At 42.7% G+C, this 18,147-nt stretch overlaps 1 protein-coding gene across 1 annotated transcript in view; it reads left to right on the forward strand.

The window, feature by feature from the left end:
• The first annotated feature begins 2,264 nt into the window (after positions 1-2,264).
• Positions 2,265-18,147, forward strand: part of STK3 (serine/threonine kinase 3) — a 130,396-nt gene continuing 114,513 nt past the window's right edge. Inside the window, exons 1-4 of the mRNA XM_048940006.1 lie at positions 2,265-2,452; positions 10,245-10,325; positions 10,749-10,877; positions 12,324-12,438. Coding sequence (XP_048795963.1) covers positions 2,430-2,452; positions 10,245-10,325; positions 10,749-10,877; positions 12,324-12,438 — 348 coding nt within the window. The 5' untranslated portion in view covers positions 2,265-2,429. The remainder of the gene's footprint in view (positions 2,453-10,244; positions 10,326-10,748; positions 10,878-12,323; positions 12,439-18,147) is intronic.

The raw sequence follows: 18,147 nt of genomic DNA on the forward strand, positions 1-18,147 counted from the left end.
AGGCATGGAATTAGTCTGTATTTTTTGGCATTGCTCATCCCACTAGGATATAATGCCGGGTTACCTAACTTTTCCTGTTTCAGACATCTTGGGTTATTTTAGACTCCTCATTCTTCATTGGTAGAAGTGGAGGATTCTCCAGTACCCCTCTTCCTCAATTACCTAATGATATTTTGGGGGAGAGGGGTTTGTCCTCTAACTGAGGACTGCTAACATCTAAATTCTAGGTCTAGATTTCTTTAGCCTTGATCTCTCCAACTGTTTTAATGGGGGAGGAAGGAGTGGCAGATTAGGCTGTTTAGCCTAACTTCTTTCCAAAGAAAGTTAAATGTGTGAATGCAGAGATGGAACACTTTTTGGCTATTTGTTTTTCTTGGTGTTAGAGACATAATGTGGTACCCGTGTAGTTTTTTTTAAGACTGCTTTTCCTTGCTGGAATGCACAGCTTATCTGAGCTGTGGCTTGAAATGAGGAGCTGGGGGAAAAAAAAAAAAAAGCAAAAAAACCAAGCACCTGCCTCCTCTGAAATAAATACTGCCTCCTCTGGACAAAATGCTGTCTTCAAGAGCTGCGTTAAAAGATGTGGATGGACAGCCTTTGCCCTCCAGAAGTGTCACAGCCAAGTAGGGATTTCAGGCTGCCCTTTGCTCAGTGAAATCAGTGAAGTGTAAATAATAATAACTGGTCAGTGTGTCAGCCAAAATGAAGTTGGAAAATAGCCATATGGCATCTCCTACCTGCCTCTCCTCCCCATTCCTTGAACAGGCAGGTTGGGTGTATTGCAGGGTTCCCCTCCACCTCTATCTAAGGCACGGTGACTGAAGTGGCTGCTGGCTCCTTCTCGGGATGTGGTTTTTATTTGTATTTATTTATTTATTTATTTATTGCACCTCCTACCTACAGTTTTCTGTGGTATGGAGAAATCTGGCAGTACTGCTGGTGAACCACTCTGGCTTAAGGGATGATACTTGAAGAGCTCTGCATTGATCTGTTGTGCAAAGGAAGATGTCCTACTCCATTTTTCCATGATTCAGAAGAAGAAAGAAAACCAAAAGGTCATATGCTCGTGTGTGATTTGTTAAACAGGTTCATTCAATATTGCCATTGTGCATTTAGTCTGACCACAGTGAGTCAACTTGTCTGGAATTGACTCAGGCAAAGTAGACAACATCCACAAGAGTGGGACTTCATTCATTCAGAATTTCCTTGCTAATGCCCATCAGGGAAATCAAATTAGGTGTGGAGTGTGGATTTTTTTGTATGTTTTGAGTGCTGTTGTGAATCGAAATGCAGCTTAAAGTGGAACATGGGCATTTCTGGACTTTTATGGATCTTACCCAAGTGTTTTACTACCTCTAACTTCCATCAGTTAGGCAAATAGACCTGCTTTCAGGAAGGAATAGGTACGCTGGCTGTAGCATTTAACTGTTCTTGTGTTGAGTTGGTTGACTGCCTGGATGCTGTCAGTCAGCAACGTTCATTTTTATGCAAACAGCACAAAATGGGAAGTTGTAATGTGTAGAAATGGCAGATAACTGTCACACAGTACTCAGCAGCCTAAAAGCTGCTACTTGAGTAATTACGTGATGGCTTCCTCTGGCTTCGCAGGGTAACTTGTGTGCTTTGGCACTGCAAACAGCCTCCTGCCAACTGCGCTTTCACCTCGGAGCTACACGGCCTCGCCTGGCCAGCCGAGGGGAGCGCTGCCGGCCCGCAGCCGTGACTGACCGCCCGCGGGCCGCGCGGAGGAACTACTCTGCCTTTCCAAGCAGAGGTCGGCGCGCTGACCACGGCTCGCTCCCCGCTACTTTGAGGACGAGATGCGCGGGCCCGAGGGCGAGGCGAAGGGCCTGGGGAAAAGAGCCGCCGACATGCTCCGCCGCAGGGCTGCCCGTGCCCGCAGGCCCGGCTCCTCGAGACAGGGCGTGACGCGAGCGTGTGGGAGACGGACGGCCGTCCTTCGCCCGGCGGCACCTCGGCGCCCTACCCGGCGGGATGGGAAGCGCGGGTTGCTCGGCGGGACTACATCTCCCGGCGTGCCTTGGGGGGACGCGGCGGCGCGGGGCACACCGGAAGCTCAGCGCCTCCGCCGCTCGCACGGCCGCCTCCATCTTTTTCCTCCTTCCCTCCCTCCCGCCGGTGCGCCGCCGTCTGCTCCGCGACGCGTGGGCGGGGTCATCCCGAGCGACGTCTCCGCTGGCCAACCAGCGCTCGAGACGGCTCCGCTCGTATCCAATGAGAGCCGCGAGGGGGCGGCCCCAGGGTAGGCGGCGGTAGCGGTGGTTGCCTGAGAGGCCGGCGACGTCCGCGGCCGAGGGAGGGCGCGAGCCGCGCTTAAAGGGCCAGCTGCGCGCGCTGGAAAAGTTGCGAGGAGTTGGGCGGGCGCCGGCCCTGCGCTACCCAGACGGCGGCCGGGGGACGGCGGCGGCATGGAGCAGGCAGCGCCCAAGAGGTAACGATCCCTCGGAACCTTTCCGCGGCCCCTTCCCCTCCCGGAAGCTAGCGCGGGGGGGTGAGGCCTGGCGGGGCCGGTGGGGGTCGGGCTGCGGGCGGGCGGGCTGAGCGCCCCGTTCTCTGCCGGCCCCCCGCGCCTCCGGGGGTGCTGAGGTGGGCTCGGAGTGGCTTTCCTGAAGTACGTACGCCAATCTTCGTTTTAACCTTCGTTTTATTGTTTTGATTTTTAATATTTGCCTTTTGTGTGTGAAGTAGGACGTGAAACCGTCAGCTTTCACTGTAAATGTGCTGCTGTCATCTGAATGCATGGAATATCTAACAGTGTGGGTATGTTTAGGTGGAGCAGCCTTCTTGTGGTGCAGTTATGTGTTGTGCAGAGCAGAGCTGTGAGGCGTGCAGGCTGTACATAGTTTACATACGTACTGGCTGTGTTAGCTCCAACTGTTTCACTTCCTGTTAGCTTATATTATGTAGTTACTATTTTTTCTTCTGCCAGGAGATAATGAACTTTTTTTTTTTTTTCTCGTGTAAACACAGTTGTTTATGTTCAGAGCCTTTGAAATTTCTTACAGCAACTTTCCAGGGCTCCAGAAGAGTGCTGTTGTGGAGCTGTGTCCTTCTTTCTCCCATGATATGTCAAGAAACATGTCTGCTGCTGAAATCCTTAGTGAAGAGTCAACTAGCAGTTGTTCTGCTGAGTGCCTTCATCGTAGTCTCAGATCCCAGATTCTCAGATTCCAGGCTGGATGTGGCTCTGGGCAGCCTGGTCTAGTGGTTGGTGACCCTGCCTGTGGCAGGGGAGTTGAAACTGGGTGATCTTTGAGGTCCTTATCAACCCAGGCTATTTTATGATCCTAAACAAAAAGGTGTCTGGTTTCCATCGAATTTACATTGCAGTCAACATGAAGGTCAGTTTTGTCTTTCTCCTAATTGAACATGTGAGAAGAATCACTCTAGGCATTACTTTGGTCTGATGATAAGCTTTGTGATGTTTGACATTGTTTTGTGATGAAGCTCCTTGCCCAGAGCTGGATATCTTGGCCCCTGTGCATTTCTGTGATGCACAATAAAGGGACTTGCGGGCAGTTTTTCATGTAGAAGCAGCTTGGTGGGATTTTGTTGGCTGAATTCATTCCTACAACGGTGCTAACGTTGTTGACAGTGTTTCCCACAAGCATGTTTTCTGCATTATTTTTTTTTTTCTTACTTAAAAGACTTAGAAGAGAAGGCTTCAGCAGACGTTTTAAAGTTTGTCTGACACTTCAGGATATGCAGCGGAGGAAGGACAGGCCTGCAGTGTGATTTCAGATTGACAGTGCTCTGCACATTGAATGCACGGAATAGGAGAAGCACCAGTAAGAATTTAGGAGAAGAAATGGGAATACCTGAGAAGTAATCAATATTACAGGCACCAGTGCAAAGCTTGGGATCTGGTTATATCAAAGGAGCGAAAAAAAAAAACCTTGAAGTTAGCACAACCTGCAGCATTGTGTGCATTTCTTTATTTGGTTTTGTTTTGAAGAACTAGTTTTGCTCTAGCTTTATTACCTAGCTGTAAGCTTGTGGCTAGACTAATTGCTGTTGGTGAACTGTTTGAATCAGGAAGAGCTAGAAAGCCAATATGTGAGCTTTTTAACTCCTGCATGTTCTTATCATAGTTTTTGAAGTTTTACTTTTGGAAGATTAAACATGATGGGAACTTAGTGGGTTTGTTTCTTGAAGAGAAGGGAAAATCATATAATTGTAGGGGTTAGAAGGGACTTCAAGACATCATCGAGTCCAAGCACCTGCAAAAGCAGTTCCCTACAGCAGATCGCGCAGGTAGGTGTCCAGGCAGGTTCTGAGTATCTCCAGAAAAGGAGACTCCACAACCTCTCTGGGCAAACTGTTCCAGTGCTCTGTTACACTCCCTGTAAAGAAGTTCTCCAGTATCTTTGTATGGAACTTCCTATGTTCATACTTTAGGCTATTGTTCCCTGTCCTGTCATTACGCATCATTGAGAAGTACAGAAGTACTGGCCTCATCCATTCACCACCTACCCACCTCCTTTTAGAAGAATTGAATATTTTTTTCTCCATAAAATACTGCTTACAGCCTGCGTGCATATATCTTCTTCATCTGGTGTTTTTATCTTTTATTATTATAATGTTTTTTTTTACAGTTTTCTGATTGTTTGGTGTCCCCAAGCGTTCAGCTTAAGCCCCCCTTCTGCAAGTGCAGATGGAGTACAGATGACTTCTTGTGGGCTGCATGTTTTCGGTGCTTTCTTTGAATGCAGCAGTGACTTGGCATGGACACAGCACATTTTCTTGGAAAAGCAGATGGGATCACCAGGTGGCTTTGTGTCAGTGCCTGCTGTCCGCAGGAGCAGCTTCTGAGAGGGACCTGTTGGGTGATGTGTGCTGTGTGAGACATTTGTCTGAAGGCAGCAAGAATTTCACACACCTGTTTCAGAGCTTCTTAAAATGTCAGTTCTTTTGCAGGTGAAAGGCATTTATTCCCACTTTCCCTGTAAAGGAACACATGAAAATTCTGGGTAGATGTTTGCAAATCTCTAAAACAGGCTTTCAGAAGTTGCTGTGCTGGTGCCTCAGCGACAAATCAGGCCATTGTGGCTTTCAAATGGGGACGGTATCAAACTGGAAAGGTTTTCTTGCTTGATCAGTGTGATGCAGCAGTAACTGAAGACTTCTGAGGAGTGGTTTCAGAATAATGGTTACTTCTTTTGAAAGAATAACTTAGGGTGGGCATTCTGATTTTATAGTCAATAGTTGTCACAGTGTTTGATGCCAGGTGTTCCTTTGCATCTGAATCTCACGTCTGTATCAGATGTGTTCTGTAGCTCCTTATTAATTCTAAAGTGAATGCTCTTCCTATAGTCGGTTACAAGAAGTGACTGACAGTTGTTTTTAACTGCAGAGTCTGCCTTTGGGTTGTTTATAATTTGTCCCTGCTATTATCATTGCATTTTTCTGTTTATATTGACATGCTCATGTAACAGGAAATGGCTTGCTGGGAAAGGAGAGACTGAATTCTATCAAATACAAAGCTTTTAATCTTATTAGTCTCCTGCCCACCACTGCCAAGTAAAAGGCCTTGTAGCAGTCATGGAGAACGTTAATTAAGGCTTTCTAGTAATTTGTCTGAACTCAGTCTAAATTTCACTGAAATACACCCGTGTTTTGTGGGAAGGGAAAAGCTTGCTTTTAAAGTATGAGATGTGTGGAAAAATATGTTGTTATTAACATTCGTATGGAGGGACATTAAGTTCATATGGATGTCTTGAAAATGGTAAGACGTGCAAATTTGCTTGGGTTTTACTGATAGAAAATGAAAGGTAAGTACACAGTATAGCAAGGTAAACTCTCTTAGACTTACTTCTATTTGTGTGAACAATGTAAAGCAATGTTAATATCTCAAGACTTTCATGTGCCAGTGCTATTTCTGATGACTGCAGTGATTTCTCTTACTATCTTCCCTTGTGGTGCATCCGTACAGTTGATGCCAGCCATTCTTTTTGAATGTTTCATCGTGCTGATTCTTCTGCAAAATAAACCACATATTCATCTTTCTTGGAGTAGTTCTCCAGTTTTCCCTAACTCATGATGGTAATTGTTGGAGCTGTATCTTTAGTCTTGCTTTATTTTTCTGTTAGCGTTCAGTTTTTTACTTTTACTGTAATATCTACCTTCGTAACACATCACCAGTTTGTTCTGTAAAATCTGTATGCTGTGACCATAGGACACTAAAATCATAGTTCTTTTTCAGGTGTTGATGGGAGAAAATCTCGCACTCTTTGAGGTCCCAGTTGAGATTTTTCTGATGTTTATGCTGGGAATGGTAGTCATGGGTAACTCTGGCTCAATCTTTTTCTTCCATTTAGTTGTTTTGTTGGAGTACTTCAATGAAGTTTGAGATTCTAGTCATGTTAGTAAGTATGGATGTTGTCTCCCATCACTTGGATTTATGGAAGTAAAATTCTTAGAGTGCATTTTTCTTCTTCAAGAAGCCAGGCCTGAAGCAGGGAGTCAAACCTGCTTGGAGTGAAAAAACCCTTCTGACAGCTCTTGTCCTAGACCTGCAATTGAGTCTGTCCTGCTGCCTGCAGGAAGAGTTCTCCTTCTGGACATCCATTGAAATTTCCCATAATCACTACCTGATGCTTGTGGACTCCCTTCTGGGGTGATTTTCTCCCCGATGTTTATAGTTACCATCTTGTTTAGGCTTTCTCACAGTTTATACTGTGACACCTGTATCCTGTGGCCAGTGTTTCTGTGTGGCTGATGTTATACTTTAGCACTTGTAAAAGGAAAGGGTTTGGAAGGGAGAGAAACTGGAGCTTTTAATCTGATAGTTCTTGACCGGTTTGTCTGTGCCCCCACCATAGCAGGGAGGCATTTTGTTGAGTGCATAGCATTGACTTGTAGTGTAGAACGCCTTAATGCTTCAGAAAAAGCAGTGATACTTCTCAAGTGTTGGGCTCAGTGTCATGTTGTTTGCCTTGTGCACAGAGGTGAGGCTGTTAGGCTGGACAAATGGCAGGAATGGATGCACATGGGCTGATAATGAAGTCTCAGATGTTTCTCCAGCCATAGTTTTATTGCTTCTTTGTAAGACTGGCGATATTAACTATTAATTAATGTTAATATCTCTAGCCCTTTTCTTCTTGTATTCTATCTTGTGCTTTACAGCCATAGAATCATAGATTTGCAAGTTGGAAAGGACCTACAAGATCATCTAGTCCAACTGTCCTCCCACTACCGTTACTACCACAAGCTACTAAACCATATCTCATAGCTCCTCATCCAGATGCCTCTTGACATGACAACTTCCATCTTCCTCCATGCTTCTCCCTAAGTTTTCAGAAGCATTCTCTGTGGCAGCCCTTTCAGGCTATATCATGTACTCCTGTTTAATGTTTTCTATTTCTAGAAAGTCAATAGAACTCCCAGCTTTTAAGCAGTTTGAGCCATTAAGATCTTCCTGTGGTTCAAAGAGCTGCAGCGTTAATACAACTGCCTGCATACCGGTCTGAGTGTCTGTACTCCTGCAGTATCACTGTGAAGTACTTTGAGCAGTGTATTTATTGATAACATTCTGAGATTAACATGTCTTTCTACCCGTAAGTGGGTTTGGTGTGTTTAGCTGTGCTGGTGTCCAGTTCTCTTTGGTCTGAGAATGTTTGTCAGAGTTGAATAATGTGAAAATAAATTTAAAACTGCACTGGTTTTTTCAGTTTCCAAGGTGCCTTTGTTTTTGAGATATTGTTTTGTTCCATCATGGCCAGCTATAAGCTGTTTCTGTAGCTCTTGACAAGCAATGTACTGCCATTAACGGTGCTGCTGAAATCTCTTTGTCACTGAGCATATCACAGAATCATAGAATCCTTTGGGTTGGAAGGGACCCTAAAAGGCCATCTGGTCCAACTCCCCTGCAGTGAGCAGGGACACCTACAGCTAGAGCAGGGCGCTCAGAAGCCAGGCAGCCACATCTTGAGCGTGTCCAAAAGTTGAAGAGGTTTTCCAATAACCTCAAGTTCTCTTTCATGAAGCAGGATTGATAAAACAGATACATCTAGAAGTGGGACATTTTTAAGACCTCTTCAGAATGTGCTTCAGAAAGTATACCCCCCTGCCTTTTTCCTATTTAGGAGAGCACTGTTCTTTGGAGCAGGTGGAATTGTTTTCTTCTGCATTTTTAGGGAAGGTCACTGTGGTGTTCGGTTTTTTCCTTACTACTAAAAAACTGCAGTCCTTGCTCTGCTCTCTTGAGTATGTCTTTTGTTGTGCAGCTCTTTGGTCAGGTCACAGACTCAGCAAATGGTCTTGGTTCTCATTTTTTGAGGCTCTGTTGACAGTGTTTCCATTGGTGGCAGGCTAAGAATGATTCTAATAAACGTTCTTTTGTTAGCGCTGCCTTTAAGGATGCAGATAACCTGTACAGAGTTTGGGGATAAGGGGGAAAGAATTTGAAACAAAAGAATCAAATGAATTATTTCTTTAATATTTGCCTGCCAAGTCTTCTTCCCTTCTGCTTTATTTATTTGTTTTGTTACTGCCTATATGCTTTCCTGTAGGACTTGATTCCATCTTCCTGCTTTCTGGTCTCTTAACAAGCAGAGAGAATGGAAAAAGAAAGCATAGCACCGTGTTCCTGTGTTTGATTTGTAGGCTGCTTTTGCAGACATTCTTTAGCTGCTCCCATCTGATTTTTCAGCTGTTTTCTCTCTATTCCTGCGTTCTGCTCTACCTTCATAAGGGAGGTTTTTATTCTGCCTTCTGTCACACACTTTCCAGCTTCCTGCCTGTTCATTGTAGCTAACTGTGTGGGCTTTACTGCAGTTGAGCCACCTTGCTTTAGCAGTGATGGGTACTTTTGCACTCATATTGCTGCTCCATCTGTCGCAGAGTTGCTTGCTATATAAATCTGTGTGTAGCACGCGCACACAGTTTGCTTCCCTTGTTTAACACTGCGTTACTGTGCACTCATCCGTGTTCAATTTTTCCTCTTAGAGGATTAGCATTATGTGTCCCTTTTGACTTGGGAATTATTTTACCAACCATTTATTGAGTTATTCTTAGTTCTGTGAATCACAGAAATTTATCTTTTTATAAGAAGGAGTTGCTTTTGAATGCTGTTCTTATGTTATGCTTGCCAATCTGTTCTGTTTGTGTGCTCTTCCCTTTCCCTGTTTTGTATTCATTTCCAGTACATTGTCACAGAATAACATATTTTCCATGAGGTCTCAGTGATGTGCAGTGCTTCATAGCTTCTCTCCTCACCGTTTTCTCCTCCTGCATATTGAATTATTGGCTATATCTAGCACCACAGCACCAGCTATTCTCAGCTTGTCTCCTACTTTAATAGTACCCTTGGCTACTATATAGAGTTAACTTGTTACTCCAGTCTTGTAGAAGAATTCCCTGTAACTTTCAGGATGAGAGATTTACACATTGCAGCCATGCAGTCTCACTGCAATATCTGGGTGGTTATATTTGCCTGCAGTATGTTCAGTGTCAGCTTCATCAAAGGCTCGCAGCCAGGTGGTGTTCTTAGATCTGTGAGGCATCTGGGGGCTGGGGAAAGGCTGGGATAGGCTGTAAGGAACAAAGGATGAATGGTGGGAGTGGGTTGGTGGTGCAGAGGTGACAGTGCAATGCAGAGCGATTTGAAACTGTGAAAGAAGGCTGGAGGGGAAAAGAACTGCGCCAACAACTCTTCCAAGAGTTGGAAATGCAGTGTTTTGCTACCTATATGTAGCTGAGGTGCTACTGAGTGCTTCTAGAGTCATCCTGGCTTTGGGTTCTGTGTTTAGCTTGATGTAATCCACTGGTTTACAAATGGCATAATTTAAAAACTGGAAACTTCAGGTGGGTGAAGGGTTGGCTTATACTTTCATGGACACTGGTGTGGGATACTTCTCTCAGTAACGACTGTATGTTTGCTGGCTTTTTGATTAAAGGTGTGCTTTGGTGTGTTCTTGAGCTGTTTCTGCTTTAGCAAAGGAAACAGATTAGGCAGTAAATTTGTCCCACGCTGCTTTGAGTTGAGCAAACATCAGTGAGAAAGCAATAATGACAAAAATAGACAATGCAACAATACAGTACAGTTGTCCATGTTATAAGGCGGTTGATAGAATTCTGTTACTGTGTTCTAAGTCATTTTATTTTCATTGTGGTATATTTTTCCTTGTAATCCTTTTCTTACATCTGTTTACTTGTGTGAAAATTTCCTCTGAGTTCAGTGCTTCTCTTCCACGAAAAATAAGCGAGCTTTGTCTTTTTTCTAGCAAACTGAAAAAGCTCAGTGAAGACAGTTTAACTAAGCAGCCTGAGGAGGTCTTTGATGTTCTGGAGAAACTTGGTGAAGGGTAAGTGCAGCTATTTATGAGGGGATGGGATGAGAGGAAGGCAGTATATGAAGCATGTGTTAGAATATTAAGTAACAGAGAGAATGACTGTAAGTGTCCTAAGGAGTGCCTTCTCTAGGCAACTTTTGATAATAAGGCAAATCAGTGAGCTTCCATGCTTCTCCAAATCTACTTATGTGCTTTTACTGTCCCTCAATTATTAAGTCAAAGACATTTGTGATTGCATGAAAATGAGGTGTGCTACACCTTGTCAAAGATTTGGTATTTGAATGCACACCTTTGCTGAGATCCTGATAGAAATGAAATATTGGCAGTCTGAGAAAAACCTCAAACTTTTGCTGCATGAACACATGACTTCTGCATACTAGAAATGAGAGGCAACTTATCTTGTAAGAAAAATAACGTTTTGAATCCCTCTTCTAGGTCTTATGGTAGCGTGTTTAAAGCAATACACAAAGAGTCTGGACAAGTCGTAGCAATTAAGCAGGTCCCTGTGGAGTCTGACCTTCAAGAAATAATTAAAGAAATCTCTATAATGCAGCAATGTGACAGGTAGGTGTATCAGTGTATCAGTTCTCCTCCCATTGTAAGACTTAAGTGAAAATGTATTTATATTTGTAATGTTTTGTTAATACAGCTGAAATATAGGCAGCTGCCAGCTTTTTTATGTGGAAAATTAAAGCAGTTTGTGTTGAACAGTCTGTGTAAAGGAACTGCTTTGAAGACTGACTCCTATCCTTAGCTTGAACTGAAGGAAGTATACAGGTAGTGTACCTCATAGAGACTGTTAAATGAAAGAAGTACTTACATTTGCTTAGAATTCTCCATGCTTGCTTTGTTTTACTTGCATTGGCAAGCCCAGAGGCTAATATTTCCTGTATACCTGCTTAGGCCATGTGAATTCTGAATTACCTGTTTCTGAAGACCAGTAAGGACATTCTTAGAGCAAAATTAATAGCTGCCCATGAATTTCCAAACTGGTGTTCTGTCATCAGCTTTTTCACGCAGAAACACACCTTTGATAAGTTAGCAATTTTCTAATGGTTCTGAAAGTTGCTTCCCTTACTCTTGCTGAAAAACAGTGTGTCTTTAGTATTGTGTGAATGGAGGCCTCAGCATCAAGTGTTGGCAAGAATGTAGAAATTTATTTCTTTCCCCCCCCCCCCTCTTTAAAGTTACTGATAATTTTTGTCTTTTCTATTTTTGGGTTAATCTTAAGATGGTGGTTACAACTTTTCAGTCAGATTTGCTAGTGTGTTCATAGCTGATCAGCGTTATGAGAATACTGTTTGCAACTTGAAGTTTAATTCTCGTTGGGAGAAACTTTTTTCTTTAAAATATTGATTGCTCTTGTCACTAACTTAGTGAACTGTACTGCAGCAATAGGTCTGTTGTTTCTCAGTTGTTCTTGCTTTTGTGCTGTGGTGGTGTTGAAGTTGTCTTTAAACAGGAAAAGAGGAGAAAGCCCTTGTTTGGTGGTAGTACGTGAGGATGGGCTGTCTTTGTGTTTTCTAAGTCACTTGAAAGGAAAAGCCTAGCTCGTATAGCTAACTAGGACAAGGCTATAACTAAACATGAACAGTGTTTTGAGATTGAGTAGCTTTTGCTGTCTTGATTATCTTGTCCTGATCAGTATGAATACATTATTTTCATTAATAGCTAGCTGCTAACTTTCACAAGACAGTCACAAAAATCAGTGGGTTTTGTGAGAAGTAACAGTAACTTTCCTAACTCAAGGAATTGAAAAGGAGCAAGATCACCAGAAGCTTGTGATGTGTATGGCAATATCTTTGGCATTTCATTAATTGGTCAAATTTATTGTTCTAGCAAGGTATCAGTTAAACTAACTGCAGCTTTAAAATGTATTTGATCACAGTTGCATTTTGGCTCTTTGTCTTTTCCAAACTAATTTTTAACAGTATTTGTGCTGCTTTTTTTCCTTCTTTTTCCATTCAGAATTCATATGTTTAATTATTATCTTTTTTCCTTTCTGTCTAGCCCCTATGTTGTCAAGTACTATGGCAGCTATTTTAAGAACACTGATCTATGGATTGTTATGGAATATTGTGGAGCTGGATCTGTTTCAGACATAATTAGACTTCGTAATAAAACGGTGAGTTTCCTTCAAAAATGTGTAACATTTATTAACATGAAACTGTGAATTGCGATTAGAAGCTTGAGTAAAAGAGACGTGAGACAAGGTTTTGGCTGATGCCAAGAGATGTACTTTGGCCTTGATTGTGCAGTTGCTCTGGCTGTGTGTTTATTCATTTTTCCTGAATAACTGTATGTCTTCTTCCACCTGACAGCCTGTCAGCAGGCCATTTAGCATAAGCATGGCATGAAAGCTGGCTCAGTATTGACTTGCTCCTACTCAGTAATTAGGGAGCATGAAGAGTAATTGTTATTGTTCAGAGAATGAGAGTGGAAAGGCATACTAGTTAGGGAATGTGAGAGAGAACCAAAAGGCAGAGTTGTTAGGAGGAGTTGCTGTGGGCTTATAAGAGCTATAATGAAGAGGAGGATGCATACCTGTAAGGAACAGGTTTTGGTCTGTTTCCCCTTTCCTCCCCCCCGCTTCCTCCCCCCAACTGTTTATTTAAAGGTTCTGTTGTAGATGTCCAATAATCTTTAGTTGCTTTGAGGAACTCCATTGATGGCCTGTAATATGGGAGATTCATTTAACTGACATCTACTGTGAGATGACACTCTGATTTTTAGCTTTCTACATGTTGTCGGTATACTTGTTGTCAGTATACTTGTACCACACATGAGTGGGGGAAGAGAAAGAAGAAGAGAGTGTTTAGGCTTAGAGGGGGGGAAAAAAAGATTATAAGGGAAGATGGAATTGGATTTGTTAGGAAGTAATGTTCAGTATAGAGAGAGCCTTGGTGGAAAAGATAGAGCACATCAGGGCTGCTGTGTTGAACTGATGACTGTGGAAAAATGAAAAACAGGAGACTGCATGGATCAAATTCCTCCATCTTTTGTAACTCCTGTTCTTACAGTTTTTTGTTATACATGGGTTAGGAGAGTCCCAGAATGGTTGAGATTGGAAGGGACCTCCGGGTCCATCCTGCCCAAGCTCTGCTCCATCAGGGACACCCAGAGGAGGGAACCTGGGCCCATGTCCAGGCTGCATTTGAGGAGCTCCAAGGAGGAAACTTTGCAACCTGCCTGGGCAGCCTGTGCCAGTGCTTGGTCGATGTCTTGGTAAACAAGTGTTTCCTGATGTTCAGAGGCAACCTCCTGTGTTTCAGTTTGTGCACATTGCCTCTTGTCCTGGCACTGGGTACCACTGTACGGAGCTGGGCTCCATCTTCTTTGTGCTCTGTCTTCTCTGTACCCTGTTATCAGATATTTATGGACATTGGTGAGATCCTCCTGAACCTCTTTTTCTCCCAGCTCTCTCACTCTCTCACCACAAGAGAGGTGCTCCAGATCCTTCAGCATCTTGGTGATCCTGTGTTGGACTCTTTTCACTGAGCTCCCCAGTACATGAGAGACCTGGATGCAGAGTTAAACCTGGTAATCCAGGTGCAACCTCACCAATGCTGAGTAGAGAGAAAAGTTTACCTCTCTTGACCTGCTGGTAATACTTTGCCTAATGCAACTCAGGTTACCACTTGCCTTCTTTGTGGCCTGGGCATGTTGCTGACTCATGTTCAGTGTGGTGTCCCTGGGACCCCCCAGGCCTTTCTCTGCAGAGCTGCTTTCCAGTTGTGTGCTCCTAATGTGTGCTGGTGCCTGGGGCTGTTTCTCACCAGATGTGTGACTTTACACTTCTTGCTGAAGTAGGTGAGGTTCCTGTCAGCCCATTTCTCCAGCGTGCTGAGGCGGCAGCCTTTGGTGATTCAGCCATTCCTGTCAGTTTCAAGTATCTGCAGGGGTACGTGGAAGGGGGGATGTGGTAGAAAGTTTAGAAAACCACGAGTGGCACAAAGTGAATAAGACATGCTTATGTACTGTTTGGTTAAAGAAACAACAACAACAACAAAGGATCACTTGTTTAAACTGAAAGCAAACAATTTTTCTCTGCTTGTGGAAATTTTTTCTGTGTCCTCTGTGTAGATATAGAAGATCTTATAGGTTTTACCTTGGTTTTTCAAGAAGAGTTGAACCAGACCAAGGAAAAATGATTATTGTAGAATGAGTATTTAAATACCTAGAGCTGGAAATTCATATCTTTGCTTACAGAAAGGTGAAACAGATGGTTATCACTGTTTATATGTTTTTCCATCCTGTAGGCCACTCAAGAAGAAAGACTGCCAGGCTACATAGAACTTTTATTCTCCCTTAGAATACTGGGTGTTCTGGTACATAGAGTAAGAAAAAGTACAGATGGAATAGGCTTGCAGGATCTTTGGGCTTATTTGAATTCTATTGCTCTACTCTCACAGACGTTTCATTAATAATTTTAGCATCTCTATCTTACATGGAACAAATTCTGAAATTTGAATATCGGTGAGTACTTGTTCTGTAGATACTGGTGAGGGTTGCCATTCAGTCTTCTTTGTTGTATTGTTAAATACAGAAAGTATTCAGTATTCAGTGTTCTGCCTGCCGAAGGCAGTTCAGATGGACAGTTGCTGTTGTATCTGTGCACTGAATTTGAAACCCAAATCTTGCTTGAATTTGCATGTCTTAATGAATGTTTTGTATGGTGATCTTGTGGAAAATATTCTTGTCACAAGAACAAAGAACTTGAAGTGGCTCAGTTTCTCCTGGCAGGCATGTTGGTGGTCTGTATCAGTTGTTACATGAATCTATCAGCCTGTGCCCTTGTACTGCGAGAGCAAGAATTTAACTCTGCAATTTGTGTGTTCTTTAAAGTATTCATTCTTCTACAGGTTAAATTTTAACACGAGTCAGTTTCTTTCTGTTGTGCCTAGTTAGTGAGTCAGAAGTAGTTGCTTGAATTTGCTTAAATGCCTTATTTTAAAATTACTTTTCACTTTGCAATTCTTTTTGACCTCCTTGGTCACAGTCTCAGGCCAGTTCAGTAAACCACTGTACTACTTTTCTTATAAAATTAGCTTTAGTTGTTTATATTGTAATTAACAGTACCTGAAAAAGTTATCTTAGTAACTCTAAGCTGGGGCATGTTCCATTCTGTACGTTAACAAAAAGAATAAAATCACTTAAAAAAAAATAAAAAATAAAAAATAAAAATTGAGAAACAAACACATAATTTATACTCTTAGTTTTCTGAAAGGGTGATCAGATCACCCAGACTACTTTATAGATATATATATTTATTTTTAATTACATAAATGAGGCTTGAAGTCCTTCAGCTTTCTATTGCTCACCTTGATTTCTTTCTCTTTAACGAAAACAAGAAGTGGTTTTATTGTATTTTTGTTTTTGGAAGAAAAGAGAAGCACTGTTGCTTGGAGGAGGGAATTGGGGAGGGAATTGATTCTTGTTTTGTCAGAATGCATATTGAATAGCCTCAGGCACCTGGGGGCATGTGTTCTTTAATTTCCCTCAGCTGTCAAATGAAGACTATGGCTGAACCAAAGAGGAGTTTTTCCTATTTCTCCATGCTAAATTAAAAAGGAATCGAGAAAGAGAGACCTGAAGTACATAAGAACCCTTACTTTACAGCAGTAATTATTTAAAAATAAGAAAAATAAGTCATAGGAAAAAGTAGGAGTCTCCTCATATTTGGAGGGGAGACCTGATTAAGCATATGTTCTTCCGTCCAGATCTAGGAACTCACCAGATTTTCATTTTTCTGTAGCTGTGTTTCTTTTCTTAAAGTTTTCTTCTTTTACTAGAAAGTGAACAGTACTGTGCTTTGCTCTACTGGATAAGAAATGAGGAAAGCAGAACAAAAAGTAAGCTCTAACTGGTTGGTAACCTGAGTGGTACAGCTGATACACTAGAGGGAAGGGATGCCATCTAGAAGGACCTGGAGAGGCTTGGGAGGCAGGCCCTGTAAAGTTCAGCAAGGCCAAGTGCAAGGTCCTGCACCTGGGTTGGAGTAATCCCAAACAGATAGAGAATTGGTGGAGAATATCTTGAGAGCAGCCCTGAGAAAAAGGATTGGAGGTGTCAGTTGGTGAAAGACTTGACGTGAGCCGTCAGCATGTGCTCGCAGCCCAGAAGGCCAACCGTGTCCTGGGTTGCATCAAGAGAAGCGTGACCAGCAGCTCAACAGAGGTGATTCTGCTCCTGTGCTCTGCTCTTGTGAGACCCCGCCTGGAGTACTGCGTCCAGTTCTTGGGCCCCAACATGAGAAGGACATGGAGCTGTTGGAGCGAGTCCAGAGGAGTGCAATGAAGATGATCAGAGGGCTGCAGCACCTCCCTTATGGAGACAGGCTGAGAAAGCTGGGGCTCTTCAACCTGGAGAAGAGAAGGGTCCAGAGGGACCTTACAACAGCCTTCCAGTACCTGAGGGGAGTCTACAGGAAAGTTGAGGAGGGACTTTTTAGAAGGGCACGTGGTGATAGGACAGGGGGAAATTGTTTTAAACCGGAAGAGGGCAGATTTAGACTAGATAATAGGAAGAAATTCTTTACTGCGAGGGTGGTGAGACACTGGAACAGGTTGCCCAGCAAGGTGGTGAATGCCCCCACCTGAAAGCATTCAAGGCAAGGCTGGATGGGCTGCAAGCAACCTGTCCTAATGGGAGGTGTCCCTGCCTATAGCAGGGGATTGGAACTAGATGTTCGTATAATACCTTCAGAAGTTGAGAAGGTTTGGAATGAGGACTAGCCACATGGCATCCTGTGTTGTGTCTGCAGTGTGAAACATTGTCTTCCCTTGTTTTCAACAAGACTCAGTTTATAATATTAATCATGATCACTCAGTGAGGAATCATATACTCTAGTAAAATACTATATAACTCGTTATCTCGTGTATATTTGCCAAAATACTGAAGTTGCTCTGAAGACAGTTATTTTCACTCAGATTTCTGACCTTCGTCTTCCCATTAAAATAAATGCTGGTATTAACTAGTTGTGTGTATTGCTATGAATATATACAAATCGCGTTTAAAGAGATCTAGCTTCCTAGATGATTCTGTAGTTTCCACCTAGATTGCTTTAGGTAGCTGCCTGAGACCTTTGAGATCCATTTTGTGAGCAATCTTAACATCACTGGTAAGCGTATAATATTAAAATGCTTAGCATCAGGTAATTCATTGGTTTGCATATTTTTTAAAAATATGCTTCTTGGAAGAAAAATTACAGAATGCTATTTCAGTTCTAATGGCAGCATTTGCTGAACTCTGTACTAATATGTTCCAATAGTATATGTACTGTATAGTTCATACACCTGTGCTTCAGCCAGAGATAACCATTCAAATGAATTTTTAATCAGGACAGTTCTCTTTTGATACCCCATGTACACCTGACATCACAAAACAGGCGTATGTCTGTTGTACTAATGGAGAAGTAATCCTTATTCCCTCTTCACAGTGCGGTGAAGAGGTGCTTTAGTCCCCCAGAGCTTCACTGTTGTTTGCCTTGGCCAGAACTATGATAAATTACCTGTTTATTTCCAACTTGAGTCAATTTATCAGCATGTAAAATTAAAATTGAGCCAATAAAGTTTATCTCAATCTAGTGAACTAAGCCCAGAACTGTGAATCTTTCATGTGTGTATGTAAATGAAGCAAACTGAGTTTGTTGTTGGGATGTATTTAGTATTTTGTATTACTGCTGAGAGACATAGGTAGAAATACAGAGAAACTGCAGATAAAGGAAATGGTACTCTGTTGAAACTGAATCATAGAATTCCCAGAGTTGGAAGGGACCTCTGAAGGCCTCTAGTCCAACTCCCCTGTAATGAACAGACATGCACAGCTAGATCTG

This window comes from Lagopus muta, chromosome 3 (assembly GCF_023343835.1).
Source record: "Lagopus muta isolate bLagMut1 chromosome 3, bLagMut1 primary, whole genome shotgun sequence".
Lineage (NCBI taxonomy): Eukaryota > Metazoa > Chordata > Aves > Galliformes > Phasianidae > Lagopus > Lagopus muta.